Source organism: Centropristis striata, chromosome 14 (genome assembly GCF_030273125.1).
Source record: "Centropristis striata isolate RG_2023a ecotype Rhode Island chromosome 14, C.striata_1.0, whole genome shotgun sequence".
Lineage (NCBI taxonomy): Eukaryota > Metazoa > Chordata > Actinopteri > Perciformes > Serranidae > Centropristis > Centropristis striata.
This window is the reverse complement of record NC_081530.1, coordinates 31,693,972-31,714,373: the sequence shown is the minus strand read 5'-3', so window position 1 is coordinate 31,714,373 and position 20,402 is coordinate 31,693,972. Positions and strand designations below refer to the sequence as shown.

At 38.3% G+C, this 20,402-nt stretch overlaps 1 protein-coding gene across 1 annotated transcript; it reads left to right on the top strand.

Annotated features, from left to right (window-relative positions):
* Positions 1-3,131: 3,131 nt before the first annotated feature.
* Positions 3,132-18,111, top strand: si:ch211-232m10.6 (uncharacterized protein LOC572203 homolog). The gene is made up of 8 exons (XM_059349343.1): positions 3,132-3,531; positions 6,415-7,313; positions 11,884-12,078; positions 13,957-14,016; positions 14,709-14,867; positions 14,952-15,063; positions 15,952-16,211; positions 16,614-18,111. Exons 2-8 carry the CDS (start codon positions 7,118-7,120, stop codon positions 16,757-16,759), a joined length of 1,128 nt encoding a protein of 375 aa, XP_059205326.1. The 5' UTR covers positions 3,132-3,531; positions 6,415-7,117; the 3' UTR covers positions 16,760-18,111.
* The last annotated feature ends 2,291 nt before the right edge of the window (positions 18,112-20,402 follow it).

Sequence of the window (20,402 nt, the reverse complement as noted above, 5' to 3'; positions counted from 1 at the left end):
CGTCTTTCATGTATTTCTGACTTCTTTAAATGTGAAGTTCGGTAAAAAACGTAACTGAAAGAAAGTTCAGCTTGGAGGAGTGTCAGTAGAGAAAGGATGAGAAACTAGACCATAACACTTATTATAATTATTTCTCAAATTTAATTTTGTATGAAATTAATTTATTTTGCTGTGTATTTAAATTTAAAGCTGTGTTGTAAACTGTGACAGTATACAGTACATTTGAGAAATAAAAGCCTTTCTGTGTATCTGATTTCCTGCAGAAGAGTTCCTCTTTTTTTCTCTCAACATTTTCTATATTTTTAAACTGAATTGTTGTTTTTTTTGTTTATTGGGGATTTGTTTTATTTTACAAGCCATAAACCTGCCTACTGTCGCCACAAGAGGGCCATAAACACACATATTTAGAGCTAGACGTCTTGCAACTTTTCTAAATAAAAGGCTCGAACTTTATTAAAGCAAACATGCAACAAGTTAAGAATACCTTGTGCATAAAAAGTTGTTTTTTAAAATGACTGGGGGATTGAAGTATTAAATATGAGAATGATCTGATGAACAAAATATGATTATATTGTCAAATAAATAAAAGATAATATTTGTTTCAATATTCAGAATTCTAGAAAAGGTCTGCTTCAGAATTTGGATTTATGTTTATAATATTTAGAAAAAATTAAACCAAATTAATCAAAGAGAAGTGTGTATTTTCCGATTTAATTAGATAATTTTTTTTGGAAACAAATCAGATAATTATCTCAGAATTTCGCTTAAAAATCTGCTTTAGTTTTTCTAAATGAGATTATTGGATTTTTTTTTTCTGTGTTATTCAGATAAGTAGCTCATAAATTTGAGTTAAAAAAAAGGAAATGTTTTGCTTTAAAAGTATGCTCCGTTTCTCTAAATGAATGAAATAATTATCTGATCTTTTTCTGAATCTATCAAATAATTATCTTATTCAGGAAAAAGCAGGGGGTTTTTTTTACATTAAAAATAACTTTTCTCAGTTCTCAATTTTCATATATTTATCTAATCAATTCAGAAAACTGGCTTTTTTTTCTCTCAAGTGAATGCATTACTTTTCCAGATGTGCTTTTGGGAATTTTTAACAAGTTTATTGAGTTTTAGTGGAAAAAAACACCCACAAATACAAAGGGGAGTATCTTAAAATGTCTTACAACATGTTTGGGGAGAACATTTTTCCATTTATTCCAACATTTTATTAATTAATGCATTCACAGTTTCTCCCCAGTAATTTAGGAGAGTAGCAGGCAGTGGAGTCAGTTCAGGCCATGGCAGAATTTGTTGAGAACAGGGAGGAAATGAAGGATCCACTCTGAGCTCTCTCCCATTCATGTGGAGAGAGCTTAGTGTCTAAAAGCAGCAGGGGACAGTTAGTGAACATGTGTTACATTAGGACACGATGGTCAGTTCAGGCCTTGTGTTGCCTTTTTCACAGAACCAAGTCAGATTACACAATGCAACACTCTCTATCCCAGACTGGACAGAACGATCAGAGGCTGAAAATGATTCGATAAAGCCTGTTTATTAACACGTTTCTTATCACTTGTTATTCCCGCCCACTCACTCACTCACCTGCTTCCCATTTCATTGATCAACCTCTCAGTATATAAATCAGCTTCAACCTCTAGCTTCTAGCTTGATTTCCAACCTTTGTTCTGCCTGCCTGAGCTCTCTCTGCCCCCCTTCTCGTCTGAGTTTGCCTCTTCTGTCTGTCTAGTTTTGACCTTCGACCCTTGACTGCAGATTCATTCAGTAAACATGAACTTTTATCCTAACCTGTGAGTCTTTAGAGGCTTTAGAGTGCAAGCGTGCTGCTTTTTTTCAGAGCCTGTAGAGTGATCCCCTGTTGCTGCTGAGAGAGTTTGACTTTTGCAAAGTAAGGAAGGTTTGAGGAGAGCTTTTAATGCAGGGAGGAAGTGATAGTTTGCTTGTTTTTTTTAATTGTGCAAAATGTAGAAGTTGCTTAAAGATGAAAAGTTGAAAGATAACATAATAGACATTAAAACAGCCAGCCAGATGTTCAGTAGAGTAAAGGAAAAGCATTCTCACGCACAACTCAACAAAAAATATATGTATTTGATAATTCATTACTGCTCAAAAGTTTGTCACTTAAAAATGTCCTTATTTTTGAAAGAAAAGCAAAACATTTTAAAACTAGACATGATTTTCTTATTAAGTATCTATTATATATTGTCCTGTGTTCCAGTGGCATATTGTGTTAATCCACGTTTATCTGTGCTGAAAGGCTGATTGATCATTAAAACACCTGAACATCATGTTAGCTCAGCTGAAAACTGTTTTGTGCTGATTTGAGAAGCAATAAAATAATCCTTCCTAAAGGCTTATACATACACCGCAAAAACAGAAAAATGTGTTTTCTCTCTCTCAGAGCTTTAAGAAAAAAATTTCTGTTCTTGCAGCCGTAAGAGAGAGAACAAATGTCTCTGTTTTTGACACAACATCTGGGCAGAACTTTTTTCTTGTGTGGCGTCCAACAACTATTGTGTGATTAGTCAAAAATTTAAATTTCAATAAGACGAATGTGTGCTGCAGTGGGTCGGCCCTGTGAGAACTTCCCAGGAGTTCTGCCGTGGAGTTTCTCGTGAAGTATGAAATGTCCTGGCCAGAAAGAACTTTTTTCTTGTTCTTGCCACCTCGAGAACGAGAACAAATTTCTCTGTTCTAGTGGAGAATGTAAAGGGCTTTAGGCTGGTTGAGTATCTGGAGGTAAAGTTGGAGAATCTCAGGTTAAAATTATTATTTATACCCTTGTCAATGTCTTAACTATATTCTGAGCTCATTTCATGAATAAAACTTTTTGTTTTCATGGAAAACAACAGACATTTTCTAAGTGACAAAACATTTGAGTGCTAGTGTAAAGGATCTGAATATATTTTCCACCATTGCTTGTCATCTTTGTGTTTTTGGCTACATGAGAGCATCAGTTGGTCTGCAACAAAACACAGAAACAAAACCAGCTTTTAAACTGCTTGAATGATATGCATGTGCTGCTGTTTCAGACCTGTTGAAGTTCAGACAAACTGTCTCCAACATGCTGTTCTTCTTCACTGGTTTTCTAATCAGAGGAGGAGGAGTCGTGGGATTGCCTGCAGCCAGCTGCTCTCCATACTGTACTGGACTGGTTTGTGTTAAGAAGGGTTGAAGTTTAGAGAGCAGCCGGGACCACGACACCACGACTCACACTCATCTGGCTCCAAGCTGTTCCATAGCATACTGTCAGATTAATCAGTATAGGAGCGGAGGTCAGCAGGGTTAGAGGAGCAGGAGAGATGAAGACAGCAGGAGAGAGAGAAAGAGCTGGATGAGTCGGCACAGTATAGGAGCAAAGGGGAGGGAAAGGAACAGATGGACTTGTGAGGATTAGAGAAATCTGGGTGGGTTTCTGATGGAAACGCTCCCAAGACGGAGGAGGCAGTGATGAGGGAGCGCAGAGGAAAGGTGAAGGAAACGGGATCCCTGCTGGAGGAGAGGCGGAGGAAACCAACACAAACGGTGAGTCCCGTTTATTTTTGATGCATTTTTTGAGTGTAAGCTGATTTAAAAAGTTGACAGAAGCTGGATTTTTCCAATCACATACATGAAGAGGAAGATTTCAGCTTATCCTGATGAGATGATAAAGACACAGTACGTGCTTTTATTAACACTGAAGCTCCTGCTGCTTTCATATTGAGAGGATGTTCATGGTTTTATGTCTCTGTAGTGACATTCAGCCACCGAAACTACGAAAATCATTCAGAAATGGTTGTTCTGCAGGCTGGAGGGAGGCTTGTCTCAGAGCTGCTTCACTTAATCTGTCAGCTGTTATAACATGGACAGGTGTGTGGAGACATTATCTCTAATCATGTACAATAACTGCCTTAGATTATTTCACACAGATTATTTGATGGATCAAATTAAACCTCAACGCCTGGTTAAACATGACAAAACCATCTGTGTTTAGAAAGATTTGCTGAAAATGGTGTTACAGGTGATAAAAGAGCAGAATGAGTTTCTCAATAACAGGATTTCTCTAATAACTCAGAATATATATTGTTTAAGACACACAGATCACCTTTAATCTGATTGATGCTGGTCTCATGCTGAGCAGCAAAAACATTATTAAAACCATCAGAACTTTCCAAAGAAAAACAAATATATGAGGCTGAATTTGGGGAATATTTGCATAACTATCGAACAAGAAACTTTTGATGTAGTTTCATTGAGAAACTACAGAATACAGTGTATAGATTATTTTTAGACAGAGTGAGAGGAAAGGATTTAAAAAAAACTTTAAAGCTGGAAAACAGGGGTTACAGGGGTTTAAATAATGTTGCAGATGGACATCATGCTGCATGGTGTGATAACAGGAAGCCAATCTGGAACATTTTGGTTGACTTTTGATTAATTGTGCTCAACAATATTAGAAAAATGACTTTTGACTATTGAGCCAGTGGTGGAAGAAGTAGATCATTTAGATCCTTTACTGGAGTAAAAGTAATGACATACTGTGAAAATCCTCTAGTTAAATGATACTTAATTAAAAGTATGTAAGTATAATCAGGAACACATTTTTTTATTAATAGACTGATTGTGTGGCTCGCAAAAAATAGTGAGAATTGTGTAAAATGACGTAACATTTACCCAGAGCCCAAAGTGACATTCATAGCATAACATCCAAATAATATATTAAAAGAAAATGTGCGGATCCTCACAGACACATTTTATAAAATTGTAAATGTAGAGAATTTAAAAAACAATATTTGGTAGTGGTGTAGAAATATAAAGTGACATGAAAAGAAGAGAGAGAAAAACCTGACGGAGCTTCCTGTCACGTGTGTAAACAAAAGTCGATGTTGTTATTTAACGTTCATGCATCATGTTTGTACTCGACCAACAAAACTTCCGGGGCTCACGTCGTCTTCGTAACTTAACTTTCTGCATTCATTTTAATAACTTTCTTTTATAACACCTAACCGGGAGGATTTTTGCCCTAAACGTAGAGAAGAAGTTCTGTAGCCTAATCATAAGAAACTGCTGCATCTTAACTAAATGTAACCACTGTAACTAATCACTGACAACAACCTTCTCAACCTGCCAGCAGGTGGAGCAGCTCTCTGCTCATCTGTTCTTATGGGAACATTCAGAACTTTGACCTTTTTATTGCAGTTTATTCTGCACCAGTGCAAACTAAGTCTTCAGAGATGAGACGACAGAGAGTCTGAGCACCATGTTTACAGGTTTTACTGGATCTAAAAGTATTTCAGATGCATTAAAATACTTCCTATACATTGATTTATTCTTACTTAGTGTCAGGTGTTATCTATTAAAAAAATAGAGCTCGACTGAATTCAGAGGTGGACATTTTCATCAATAGCTGATATGATGGCTGATATAGTCTTTTTTTTTTTTTTTAGCAAGGATGGAAATTTACCTTTTTTTTTTATGTGGATTGTGCACCAATTTATCAGGAGAGTTTCTTTCTCAAACTTTATTAAGACTAAGATTTCCTTTATTAGTCCCACAATGGAGAAATGTCCCATAGTTACAGTAGCAAAGTGGATAAATAGTAAACAGCAGTATAAACTAGAAATATAAGAAAGGTATTAGCAAATAAACAAGTTAAAAATATTATAAAGAATTAACAATTTACAATATAAACAAGTAGAAATATAAAAAGTATTAACAATTAATAAATAATAATATATAAAAAATATATAATATAAGAAATATAATAAAAAAAAACTTTATGAACATGTTACATACATATAACTAAAGAAATGTATTAAAAATAAGAAAAAGTAAGAAATAAATTAATAAAATAGCTTAATAAACATGGTTTCTGTTCAATTTCAGTCAATTGCAAAACATTTTTTTAAAAAGAATAAAAAATCAATAGCTAACACCAATTTTTAGTTTGATTTTTATATTGGGTAAAAAACAACATACACAGCGATACTGATTTTTAATAGCTTTGTATTATACACACTCGCACCATAAAGTTGGAATCATTTTGTTTTCGGACACAATCCTCTGTTAATTGTGATTTAATTTTCATTGTGATGTGTTTGGAAGAGATTGATTAATAACTAATAAATAATAAATAATCTCAAATTTATCAAGAACCGATCACACGTAAAAAATATTTTATTCCAAGTTTTTGGGCGACCGTGAATAATATCTGTCAACTGATATATCTGTCAGGCTCAAAATAAAAGCCAACATATGAAATATAAATTAGTAAATCAGTTCTATGAAAACTACACACTTCCTCCAAACGTCTGTGCTCCTTTGAAAACCTTAAAAACAGAAGAAGTGAAGAAATAATGTCAGGAGTGAAACATGAATGACTCCTCTCTTAATCCAGATGTTTACTCTGTCTTCCTCATCCACTTGTAGGTGGTCGTCGAGACAAAGACAGCATAAGAGTCTTTTAATCTGATCCACCTAACCCTGCCAGATTACCACAGATTACCAGCCCCCGACGAGGTAGTCCTGAGAAACCGGACTAATCGCTCCTTGGCGAGCTCAACCCCTCCCGGAGAGGTGGAGGAGCAGGTTGAGGAACAGGAGAGAACGCCACAGGATCAGCTTTCATAAAGACGTGATCAGAAAGGAGCGGACAGGCCGAGGCGTGATGTCATCGGCGGGGTAGAGTGGCGGCTCGGCGGGAGGACATGTGTGGAGTCAGACGTGTCGCCTGGCTCGTGCCGTAAAGAGAAGAAGAAGAAGAAGAAGAAGAAAGGGAATTTAAATCTCATGAGGAGGAGAGTTCCTCCTGCAACCTCTGGCCTCCACATCTGTCTCTTTCTTACTCAGTGGAAGTGATTAAATCCTTCATCTTTCTCCACGCCGCTGTCCTCTGACCTCCGCTCATCGACTGTCTCCTCACGCCATCTCGCCACCTGACCTCTGACCTTTGTTCCACATCTCAAACATCCCTAATCCCCTCTCTCACTCTCTCTCTCTCTCTCCTCCTCTTTTTCTCCTTCCTACCATCCTCCATGACTCAATCTCTTCACTCCGCTCATCCCGGCTGAAATCTTTGGCCCGTAAACGTTTATTTTTTTTGTTCACACTGCCGTCTCCGTGAGAAACAACCATGTTGGAGAACATGTCGAGGTGTAACCGCTCCCTGCTCTCCCTCTCCCTCACCTCCCTGGCCCTCACTCTGTCCGTCTCGGCCTTCTGCACCTCCTATTGGTGCGTCGGGACTCACAAGGTGGTGAAGCCTCTCTGCCTGTCGCCCGTCAAGATGAAGAACTGCGGGCAGAACAACAGCCAGCCGTACACCACAGGTGAGGCCGGGGTCACGATACATGTTAGTATGGCTGCCCTGCAGGGACACGTTTCATATTAGTTATTTTTGCACTCCATGTCTGAACCAAAATGTGTTTTATTTAAACATTTTTAAATGAAGTGTAGTGTAAGCAACAATCAAGATATTTATATAAATAAAAATAAGTTTGTGCATGAGATTCCCAGTGCAGCAAAACAAATTTACTGACTTGAAGCTGACTCAATGAAGGACCCAAAAACATCTCTCCGCCTTTCATCACCCTGAACATACTGCTGGGCGATTTCTTCTTTATAACCAGTGTTCCCACAGGATTCTCTGAGACTTTGATGGGGAGACCATAACTTAGTACGGGGGTCCGGGGACATGCTACCCCGGATACATTTTTGGCCTAAAAGCCTACATTTGGTGCCTCTCACACATTCTAATGCCAATATTCCATCTTAATCATTGCATATTTTAATGAATTATTGTAAAGGAGAATAAGGGTTCTCCTATATTTTATTTAAGGTGTCATATTTCAACAGTCTTCTTGTAAATTTTGTGGCGGACTCTGCTAACACATCCATGTGCTCTTATTTTGAAAGCTACATGTGTTTGATTGTATTTTGAAGGCAGGTCTAACACGTTCTTACCTTAATGCCTTATTGGGTGTTTTATCAACCCCCCCCCCCCCCCCATCCCTAGTGTTTTAAGGGGAGATAACAATCATCGGAAAGCTGGGAAGTATATATGGCCCTACAAAGCCTAACTGCAGTAACTACATTTTTTGGTCAAAATTTAGTTATAACTAAAAATGAACTCCTTGATGTCGGTTTTATCTTGTGACAAAGTTTTAGATTTCAATTTTGCTTTAATTCAGATGAAATAATTACATAAAAACCACAAAATCCAACTCAAAACCAAGCAGTAATTGCACTGTCACACAGTCTGCTTTGAGTCTATACTAATTTAAACATAAAAAATAATTGAAATGATAAGTTTATTTGAAAGGGAAATTATTATCTAGATAGTGATGAGGTAAAAAAGTGAGATGAAATGATGTTAAGATGACTAAAATATAACATTTCTTTATAATATTAAGTCTAAAATACACACATCTTTGAATAGAGTTCTTAAACACTTTTAAATACACTTCCAAGAAAATCAATTTGAAATTGTTTATTCACTGAAAATAAATAAGCTGAAAGAAGACAACAACATTGTAGTTACTTCACTCTGTTTCTGCATTACTATTAGAACCTTTTACAGCAAAACCATGTTTTTGGGGTCAAAGGTCAAATGCATCATCATGATTTTTGAGCATAAAAATTACATCATCAATACAGGTAGAAATAAGTGTCATATCACTTACCTACCTACAGTATAACCCATTTGGCTGACCAGTTAAAAAACATTAAAAAACTTTAAATCAGTTTTTCTCCGTTTTACCTTTTGTGTAGTTACTGCTGTTAGGCTTTGTAGGGCAGAATAGTTCAGAACATTAATGTTTGGCTTTCTGAAAACTATTTCCAGCTCAACTATGTCCCATAAGTTGTTGCCGCAATTTTTGGGTTGATACCATTTGTTACACACATTTGGTGGTGAATTTGGCTTATTTGAGAATCGATATAAATTGTGAAGAACACCTCCAGAATATAACATTAATACACCAAGACCTTTGGAGCAACATAGAGAAATCCATGCTTCACAAACTTTGGTCATTTTGGAATTTTCTGTATTTTCAGCGATTTGATAACGAGCACTTCTGTTCTTTAAACTGCTGATAAACCCCTTTATTGTTAATAGGACAAGGAAAGCTGTGATATCATGACATGGTTGGTATTAGTGGATTCCTCAGATCTTCTAGTTTCATATATCACTACCTGTAGCCGGGTTGGAGGAATGCTAACAGGTTTACCCTCCTGTTATGTTTGAACCAGGTCCAATCTTTATCACAAGTTGATAGCAGGTGATTTTATGGCGACTTGTGTTGTGTTGCCAAGTATGTGAAGTCAATTTCCATTCTCAATTATGTCACATGAGTGTTGCAGCGATGTATTTGTTTGATACCATTTGTTACACAGATTTGGTGCTATAAATTTAATCATTTTTGGCCACTCGAGAATGGATAAAAATGGTAATAAATTCCTCCAAAATGCCACATTAATGCAGCCTGAAGAATCCATGCTGTGATTTGGTTTCAAAATCTTTTAACCTCTTGAAGATTTCTGAAAGAAAAACATTTTTCAGCGATTGTGTGGCAAGCACTTGTGTTGTGTTGCCTGCTGAGAAACCTCCTTATTGTCAATATATGTAGGGAAGCTACACATCCTCTGAATGCTCCAGGTCTCTAGTTTGTGGTTGTAAAGTTTCATGAGGCTGTGATTATCCTAGAGGTCACAGCAGCTCATTTTATACACTTAGCTCAAGTTTTACTGACTCACATCATCACACATGAAGAACATTGGGCTCACTGAATCCACAAGAGTCTCAGCTTTACACTCAGACCTGATTTATGCAGCTCACAGACTGTTTATGGACCCCAGTGTGTAGAAATAATCACATACAAGAGGACAAAATAACACAATGCAGTTTTGCCTTAAATTGCATGAATTATCATAAATCAGGCATGTCCATAGAGCCCATTTTCATCCAGGTATCTTGAGGTCAGAGGTCAGCTTTCTTGAAAAAAATTGAAATATGCCCTTGTTAAAATAATCAAATTTTTGCACATTTTTTTACCCTCCTCTTGACTTTGCCAAGGTGTATAGACACAAGTTTGCTACATTTCATTATTATTATTATTATTATTATTATTATTACTATTATTATTATTATTATTATTATTATTATTATTATTCATTTTATTTTTAACTATTGCACTGAATCATCTGTGTCCGAAAGGCTCTGTGCTTTTTGACCAGAATCAATGTTAAATGCATATTGATTTATTTTTCTTCTTTTTTTTCACATTTTGCCAAGATCTCTTTTTTTATTGTGCATTGGACACTCTATCCACAAGTTAATTTTGAGTTTCTTGTGCATGTTTTTTTTTTATACTTTGTGTCAATATATAGTAAGAACAGTTCCTGTTACTTAAACATGTTGACACAGATACATACATTTTTTAAAGTATTCACTAAAACATGTAAAAAAAATCACAAACCCAGAAGTAATTGCTAATTAATAAATTAGAGTGAATAGGAAGTCTGTAATGCATTTTAACATACTAATAATGCATTAAAACCTGCAAGCAAGCCTTATTAGAACAATTGTAATAACACATTATAAAGCATTTAATAATTTCTTAAAAGGTAAAATATCAGAATATTTCACTAATTGCTGCTAACTCAGAAATTGTTTTTACAATCCCGTGTCTATAAAGCATTATAAACATACTTGTGATGCATTATAGGATCAGGATTATCCTAACCCCCTATAATCACATTATAATGCATTATGAAAAGATTATAATGTAACAACAACAAGAGTTATCACAGTTCACAGACCAATGAGATTTTTATACAGCTCTATCTATTCCTGATGTTTCTCTATTTGTAGACAACACAATACTGTTTTAATTAAAACCTAATTATAATATAAACTGCAGTAAACTATACTCTATATACAGTCTGTCTACAGTACTATTAAATATAGTGTATTTGAATTATACACAGCAAAGCAATTTAAAGTGTTTAAACAATCATCACTTTATATTCATGTTATAAATGTACAGTGTGCAGTGGTGGGAAAATCCCTTAATTAAGTAAAAGTACTAATACCACACTGTGAAATTACTCCACTACAGTAAAAGTCCTGTATTCAAAACTTTACTGAAGTAAAAGTACAAAAGTATCAGCATCAAAATGTACTTAAAGTATCAAAAGTAAAAGTACTCTTTATGCACAACTGACCTACTCATATTGTTTTATATATTCTAAATATATTATTGGATTATTATTATAGAGAATAGTATGTAACAGTATAAAGTTACATAAATAGAAGTCCAAGAACCTCAAAATTGCACTTAAGTTACATGTCAGACTGATGGCTGTATGAGAAATAAAACAAAAACTGTGGTTATAATAATCATCCACTATAAGAGGTTTGAACTGTATTAATATTTCCAGAAATAGTAAACTCTAATCTACGGGGGGATTTTATGGCGTCCACAGTATTTTCCTTGCACCTCATATTCGAGTATTTTACTCTCGCCTTGCCTTCCCGGCACAGATTCACATAATCCCGGCTTTGTTGCTAATCTCAGAACTTTGTATCTGCAGCTGCATGTTATCTGGATTCACTGACCCGCTGTCTTATCTCCCGCCGCTAAGCCTATTTGTTTCCGTGTAGCATTCAATTTTCACTCCATACAAAATGACAGATTACCTAAAGAACAGTGTTTCAGGGCAGGATTGTGTTACACGCCGTGACCCGCGGCAGACCCGCAGTAGGATTTATGTCGGAGATTCCACGATCCCAAACTGATTTTAGGAAAATATTTCATTTCTTATTCCTTCCTCCTCCCCCTGCACCTCCGGGCCCACAAGTTAATCTTTTGTTCTTTAATTTCTTTTTCCTGCATGCAGAGACGCCCACCCCGGACCCGAGGAACCCGCCCTCCAACGTGACGCTGTCGCCGCTGCAGAAGGAGGAGCAGGCGAGGATAAAGAGGAAGCAGCTGGCCAACGCCGTCCACTACATCTGGGAGACGGGAGAGGACAAGTACATGCTGCGCTACTTCCACACGGGCTTCTGGCTCTCCTGTGAGAAGCACAATGAAGGTTTGTGATGAAGGCCTTCGACATGACAAAAGCTGTAGCTGGAGTTAGTCTGAACCAAAAAGTGTATTTAATGACCTGGAAATGAGACTCCAGGTCCAACCCATTGTCACAGAATCTGCATATAAATAACTCACCCCAAGACCTTTAAATTACGTGCAATGCATACGGCAAAAGCCAATTTTGCGTGCATATGAAACGCCACATGTCTGTTGGCCAAAGTTATTATAAATGAGGCCGAAGTGTTAGTGGTTGCTAAACATTTTGTGTATGTTATGAAATACTTGGTGAGGCGACAAAACCACCTGATTAAGTTCAGGAAAAAGGAACAGGGTTAGGGTTAAAATGAACTTTTCCACATGTAACTCCTGGGTGCAGCTAGACGGACAGAATTTTGTGGGATCGCTACGAAATCCTGTGTTTTCCATCCTCCATTCTGGTTTCTGTCTCGCTCAAAATGGCTCAAAATTTCAGCGAGAGAGAGCAAATATGGCTCAGTTTTATAAAAACATCAGTTTTCAGTGAGAACCAAAAGGGAACCTCCTTCTTAAGAAGAGAGTATAAAGTACATAAGTTGCAGTTAAGGAAGGTGGATGGGTCAAACAAACCCAGCAGAGCAGCGTTTGTCTTCCATGTGAGAACAAAAGTAAACCATGTGATTCAAACATCATTTAACTTCCTGCATCACATTTTACTGAACTATGTCACTTCCGGCATTTACACCATTTATTTACTGTTTAAACTGTCTTTTAGAGCCTAACTAGGAACATTTTGGCACCAACCTTAGATAAATGCTTTCGGAGCAGAAATGCAACATTATTTAACAAACAGTGTCCTGCAAACAGTAGGGTCTCTATTCAACACTCCTGTTGGCATGTGCATTGCACGCAATTTGAAAGTTGTGTTACTTGAACTCAGATCACATACTGCACCTTCTAACAGCTGAGTTTGAACTCAAAGGCTTATTGTTGGTTCACCTGCACATCTACCAGTTTACTACTGGTATATTTATAATATGTTCAGGCAAAGTAATGTGATTACATTACCAAATACTAAGTAAGTCCTGCATTCAAAATCCTACACGTCTTATCAGCAAGGACTACTTCAACCCCAAAACCTTTTCTGTATCAAATGGAGCTGCAGATCTCTGCCAGGTGTTGATCGATCAGAACTCCGTTCAGAAAACAAACATTTTAAAAGTTGTTTACTTGTCATTTTGAGGACGGACCCATGAACTCAGACTGTTTTCACATCCAGACATTCCTGTTGTTATTTCAGCATACTTTTGAGCTGTTTATTGCAATAAATTCACAGAAAAATTGTATTATTTTGGATCCATACCGATGCCGTATTGGCAGTCATCCAGACGTCTGCTGGCTTACTTTATTTTTTTATGATTGTGCTTTTACTTGTACTGTAATCTGGAAAGTACTTTGTTTTGCCTCCGGGTATGAAAATGTGCTGAAGAAATACATTTGTCTGGCCCTTTAAATAGTATGGTTTCAGCAACAAAACAAAAAAGAGCTGAGCATACAAGGGGTTGAAATTTACTTTAATTGTTATGTGGTTTGGTAAAGCATGCAGAGATCCAGCTTAGGTATCCAGAAAACAAAAAGTAATCACTGGCACAATGTGATTGTTTGATATTACTCAGTTTGACCTTTAATTCTTCTTCCCATAGGAGTTTGGCTTAAAGCTAACTCTTTATATAACAATTTCAGAATATATAAGCATTTACAAGAGATTATTTACGTCATTCGGACCCTAAAAAAACTTCATATTAGAGCTGTAACATAACACTCTAATGCTGAGAGATTGAGCTTTTTATTACAGTCTGCATGGATGCTAAAAACATGAACTCTGTCGTGATTGTTCTTCCAGGTGAGGATCAGGAAGAAAAGTGTCGCAGCTTCATTGAGCTGACGCCCGGAGAGACACAAGGTCAGTAACAGAAAACTCAGAAAATATAACCTGTATTTCAATTACCACATCACCACAGCCAAACATCCATCCATACCTGAGTAAAAGTACAAATACCACACTGTGTCACTACCAATAAAAGTCGTTTGGGCTAATATTACTGCTGCATTATTATGTATATTGCATTTCAATGCTGTAGATGTTTGAGGTTGTACTGTTGGGAGGAAGTCATGTCACATATAAAGAGCGATAAAGTCCGCATAGGCCAAACAAATACAGAAATGTGACCCAAGAAACCAATGTTTGTGTCCCATGTGAAGCCAAAAATCATCAATGACTTATTTAACTTGTAAATTGACTAAGTAAGTCATTTAATTTTTGAAATAGATGCAGTAATAACAGGAGTATGCACTTGCAGAGGGGTTTTTTTGGAGACGTTTCACAGCGTACCAATTGGATTCGGCGTAGCTTGTGTAATCCTAAACTTCTCTAAATATTTATCCAATTTATTCACTGAGCACCACTCTTCTATTGGGTAAGAATTGCTCTGGGTTCTTTGTATTTCTTTAAACTGATTACAGTAGTCTTGGGCAGCAGGATGTAGTGATGAAATAGATAGCGGAGACAGTGGAAGGGGAGGAGAATATGTGAAATATGACATCTACATCCAGTCATTCAGACTTTCAGGTACAAAGTCTATTATTTTCCTGCAGGTGTCCTCTGGCTTTCAGTCATCAGTGAGTTCACATATATCGGTCTTCTGGCCATGGGCTTTCTGCTGATGTGTGTGGAAGTGCTTTGCCTCTGTGCGAAGAGGGAGATGAACGCCCTCAAGATCAACGCCTTCGCCGCCATGTGCACCGTCCTCTCAGGTGACGAGTCTCTCTCCAATGAGGTTATAAAATGTCACTCTTTAACCCTGATGTTTGACTTACCTTCTCTTCTTCCTCTGCCAGGGATGATGGGGATGGTAGCGCACATGATGTACACCACAGTGTTTCAGATGACCGTGAGCATCGGGCCCAAAGACTGGAGGCCGCAGACCTGGGACTACGGATGGTCTTTTGCGTGAGTTTTAGTCAAAATTTAACCCCTTAAATCGGATCGAAACTTGGTCACAACCTGCATTTAAAACTGTAAAATTTTGCTGCAAAAGCAATTAATTTCAAGCTTGTTTGCAATCAAGTAGTGCATGAAATTCAGATAGAGGGCAGGAAGTAGTAAATCCTTATACTAGGTGAAAAGGAAATAAAGGAAAGTGACGATTAAAAAAAAGTTGGCTTACATTAAATGCTGTGAGTATCGTCGGAAAATTGAACTTGATTTGATCCATAAAAATAAAAGCTTTTTTTGTGATTTGCTGGGTGTGGAGGTGTTCATGGTTACAAATAACCTAGACTTTAAGGCCTCCTACTGCACAGGGAGCCAGATTAAACCGCACAAGAATCTAGATGGTTATAACTATTTTGTCTGCAGCTGGGATGTCAGAGGTCTGGTGAAACAGTGTTAAAATTCTGAGTTGTGGCTAAAAAACACCGCATAATGTAGATGCATGGCAATATCAGCGATTTTGAGAGAAACCAGAATGGAGGATGGAATACACCAGATTTCGGAGCGATCCCACAAAATCTTGTCCATCTAGCTGTGTCCAGGAGTTATATGTGGAAATAGTAATTTTAACCCTGACCCTGTTCCTTTTTTTCTGAACCTAATCCGGTGGTTTTGTTGCCTCACCAAGTGGTTACTTTTCACAACTTTCACATCATGTTTAGCAATGAGTCGAACAACCATATTTCATAGGATATCATACGTACGACATTGCATGAGTTCTCGTGAGAAATCATGCAAACTGTTCGTGAGAATATGTTGTTGTGTGTGACGGGGCCTTCAGACAACAAATTGCATTAGCGTTTCGTATGATGAACGAGGTTTAAATGTTCTTTCCTCCCTCCCCAGCATGGCGTGGCTGTCGTTCAGCTGCTGCATGGCGGCCGCCGTGGCCACGCTCAACTCCTACACCAAGACCATCATCGAGATGAAGCACCGTGCCCGGGTGAGGCTGGAAGAGGCGCGTGCCGCCGTCTGCGCACCCTCCTACGAGGAGGTAGTTCGAGCTGGAACCAACAGTGGAGTTTACTCCGTCAGTCAGCTGATTCAGCTTGGCCAGCAGGGGGCGCTCATGGACCCTCTGTGGCCCCGAGGAGTGGGCCCGGCTGTCGGCCCTTTGGCGTGCGGTGCCGGGGGAGCGCTGCTCGTTGGCGGAGGAGGGATTGGAGTTGGAGGGATGGGAACTGTTGGCGTTGGGATGGGAATGGGAGGAGCTGGAATGGGAGGAGCTGGAATGGGAGGAGTTGGAATGGGAGGAGTTGGAATGGGGATGGGAGGAGTTGGGATGGGGATGGGAGGAGTTGGGATGGGAGGAGTTGGAATGGGAGGAGTTGGGATGGGGATGGGAGTGGGCGCTGTTGGGGGAGTTGGGGGAATGGGGATGGGAGTAGTTGGCATTGGAGGAAATGGAGTTGGAATGGGAGGAATGGGAGCAGTAGGAGGAGTTGGAATGGGAGGAATGGGAGGAGTTGGAGGGATGGGATTGGGAACAATGGGAGCAGTTGGAGGATGTGGAATGGGAGGGGGCCGGCTGGTGGACCCTCACGGTGTGGTGGTGGTGGAGGAATGTGGCATTGAAGGATGTGAAGACTGTGAGCGGGAGATGGACGAAATAGATTACACTCTGCAGGAGGAGCGAGAGGACTCACTCTGCTAAAACTCTTTGGAGTCAAGGACTCTGACAACATCCTGTCAGGATTTACACATTTTATTTGAAACGACATTCCAAGACTACAAGACTTGAACTCATACCTTCGAAATCTTGATATGTTTTGTATATATGTAGTTTCAAGTAGGATTTCTAGGCTGTTTTTAAGTTACACAATGATTGTTTGAAGCTGTGTCGCTCAATTTCATGACCACTAGGGGGCAGAACAGCCAATTCAAGGTTGGTTCACAGCTAACAAATCAGCAAAGAATCTCCTACTTATGCATCCAGCACACATGGAGACACATCACCGTCCCATTTTCAGGCAACATGAACTTTTGTTTTTATGTGAGACTCCACCTTCAAGTATTCGTGCAGCAGAAGAACCAAAACAATGGCCTAAAAGAGGCTAAAAACTGCATAGAGTTTTGTGTTAATTCCCATTGGGTTAAGCAGTGATTCATTGTGTAGTAGTCTGGAAACTCTCAGTGCAGACGGCATCAACAAGAGGGGACCAAAGCGACACATACAATCATTCTTCTTTAATCTTACAGTGTGTTTTTCTGGTTTTGATTGGATTTAAAAGTTGTTTCGTACCTGATCTAGCTTGCCTGGAGTAAGTTTGAATGTCAGACTCAAATCTATCTATCTCCCCCTTCAGTAGGAGATTGTGAAACCATTTCTCTAGTAACAAACTGTGCACAGATACAAGTAAATATAGGCAAGGTCAGACATTTTCACATTGGAGAGGGACTTTAAGTTATTTGTGTGGCAATGCCAATAGAAGATTGAGTCTAGTATAATTTTGTTAATATTTGTGCATTTTGTCAAAGACTGGATCATCTTTAAGACTCATAAGAAACTTGCTAATGTATGTAGACAGAACGTCGGAGATTGAAACAGCTGGAAAATAGTTTTTTTCTGACGCTATGCAACAATGTTTATCTTACAGAATTGTCTTACAATATAACATTTTGCAACAATCAGTTTTCTCATGTAAATACAGCCTTACAGGGACTTTTCAGGGATTGTATAAAGTTTTATGATTCATGAGATGTGTGAGAGTATCTGACATACATGTCAGATACAACTGTGACAATGACTGTTAAAAGATGTTATTTTTATGTTTTTTGTTTAAATCTGTGTCCACATGAATGAATGAACATCCCCTCCAGTACAAGGTGATAAATAAAGACAAACCAAGTTGTCTTATTTCTAACCATTTAAAGACTTTTTACAATATTGTCACCTGCAGCCTGAATATGTGATCTGAGTATGTATACCAAGTTAGCATGTTTTTATTTTCCTTCTTAATGTTTCCCTGTGTTTATATTTACCGATGAAAAGAAGAAAAGCGAGAATAAAAGATTACAGCAACAGAGAGATTTGGACATTAAGACAGATGCTTTCAAATGCCTGGCAGAAGATTATGTCAATAATCTCCCCAGTCAGCGGAGTGAGACGAAGAGAGAGAGAGAGCGAGGGAGGGAGAGAGATGTTGACATAATATTGGAAGTGAGGCGGAGATAAACTGGGTTGTCGGGACACTGAGCAGTATGTGGACAGTAATTAAGTTGAATTATACAACAGTTGATGCAAGATAAGCCTCTCACGACATTGTCTCAGAGGTGATTTAGTTCAAACCAACTGTTAGAGGTGTACAGAGACGGCGTTATCAGTTTCTGTATTCGTTTATACTGGAAGTCGTCCGCTGTCACTCTCAACTCATCAGACATCATCTGATTTGAATGTTATGAGATGATTAGATGGGCCTTATCAGCTGTTATAAGCCCATATGTGTGGTTGAGTGGGAGCCTCCTCCACCTGCTGGTAGACCAGTAGGTTGTTATCATCCCACAGAATGGTCTGATAACAAAAATTGGAATTGTAATTAAATATAATGTAACTAAACCTAATTTGTTTTCAGCAAGCAGCCATTTAAAGGGCTGATAACAACCTTCTCAACCTGCCAGCAGGTGGATTAAGCCCTTACTCACCCATTCCTATGGGCTGATAACTGCTGATAAGGCCCATTCACTCCTCTGATAACATTCAAAACTTAAGTTATGGTTGACTGGGAGCCTGCTCCACCTGCTGGTAGGCCAGTAGGTTGTTATCAGCCCACTGAATTTTCTGATTACAAAAGTTGGGAATGGTATATGTCAGTTAGCGTCACTTTTTTACGTGACCTAAAACAATGTCATTTCCAGGGTTCGTATCGCCCTCATAATACCTTCACTACCAGCATTTATTATCCTTTTTAAACTATGTTTAAACTATGTTTAACAATGTCTAACCAGGAAGTTTTTTCCGTAATCTTAGAGAACTAGTTTTGTAGCATAATTGTAAGGAATCTTTGGGATTTTAACTAAACCTAACCACTTTGTTTTCAGCGAGCAGCCATTTAAAGGGCTGATAACAACCTTCTCAACCTGCGAGCTGGTGGAGTAGGCCTCTACTCACCCATTCACTCCTCTGATAACATTCAAAACGAAGAAGAAGAAGAAGAAGAAGAAGAAGAAGACTTAGTTTGCACTGGTGCAGAATAAAGGATGAGAAAGGGACAGAAATTAGATGACCATCAGTCTCAGCACAAGGTATCCTTTGGAATCTGTATCAGATTCACCATGATTGACTTCCTGTAGACTCCAATGAAAACCTGTCTGCATCATTAATAGACGTGCAGAGCAACAGATGTAATATTAAATAGTGTAAAAGTCAATTTAGGGAGGTCGAAGTGAACAGATGAAACAAACCCTGGCTGTAATCCAGGAGACCAGTGTTTGTGTGCCAGGTGAAACCAAGAGTTAGAGTTGTATTTTGAGTCAACCTGCAGAACTACGTCGAGTATTTAGTTGAAGTAGTTTGTTTTACACCTTTAAGCTCAGAGTACAGAGGATTTATTTGCTCAAAGTCAAACAAGAGTTCCACAAGAATGATTCCAAACGTGTGGTTGTGTTTGTTTGTTTGATTTAAAGAAAACCCTCCAAAAATTAATTTGTAGTGAATTAATGAAGGATTCTTTTTTAATGAATTTGGTTTCATAATAATAGAAACGTAAGCATGGGTACTTTAAAAACCACAGACAGCAGATGTCTCAGAGAAAGTGGAGCAAGAAACTAAAGTAGGTCTCCTCATTATGAAACAATAATAATCTTTTACATACAGACTATTTCTGTCCGTCTTGTCCAGTGAACATCTGGACACTTTGGGTTCTTAGTTTTAGAACTACAACACTAAACGTTATTTTTTAAATATTGATTATTGCAGGACATCCAGATGTCCGTTGACTCCCTGACTTGTTCAAAGTGTAAGCAGCGTTATAGAAAGTCTGTCCTGGTTCCTCTGATAATCCTCCGACTCCACTGCCTACGGGGAAATTGCTCCCAGTCGGAGTTGTGGGGTATGTAGATAATCCTTTGGACAACAGTTTTTTTAATGTAATTCCTCTGTTGTTAGAGATTAACCTGACTGCGTAAACAGGGCAAAAAGTGGGTGGAACACATTTAGACCAACGTCATTCGCACCTGTGAAGAGGAGGAAAATGTGTGCTGAAAGGATGGGGTGGGAGATATTTGCTGTAGCCTCTAGAGGGGTAAACATACATTTGTTAACTCTCTGGAGTCTCCAAAAGCTCCAAATCCAGACTTCT

Coding starts and splice junctions, on each gene's coding strand:
- si:ch211-232m10.6 (XM_059349343.1), top strand. CDS start 7,118: ATGTTGGAGAACATGTCGAGGTGTAACCGCTCCCTGCTCTCCCTCTCC. Junction 14,017..14,708: donor GACGCCCGGAGAGACACAAG/GTCAGTAACAGA, acceptor ATTTTCCTGCAG/GTGTCCTCTGGCTTTCAGTC. Junction 14,868..14,951: donor CATGTGCACCGTCCTCTCAG/GTGACGAGTCTC, acceptor TTCCTCTGCCAG/GGATGATGGGGATGGTAGCG.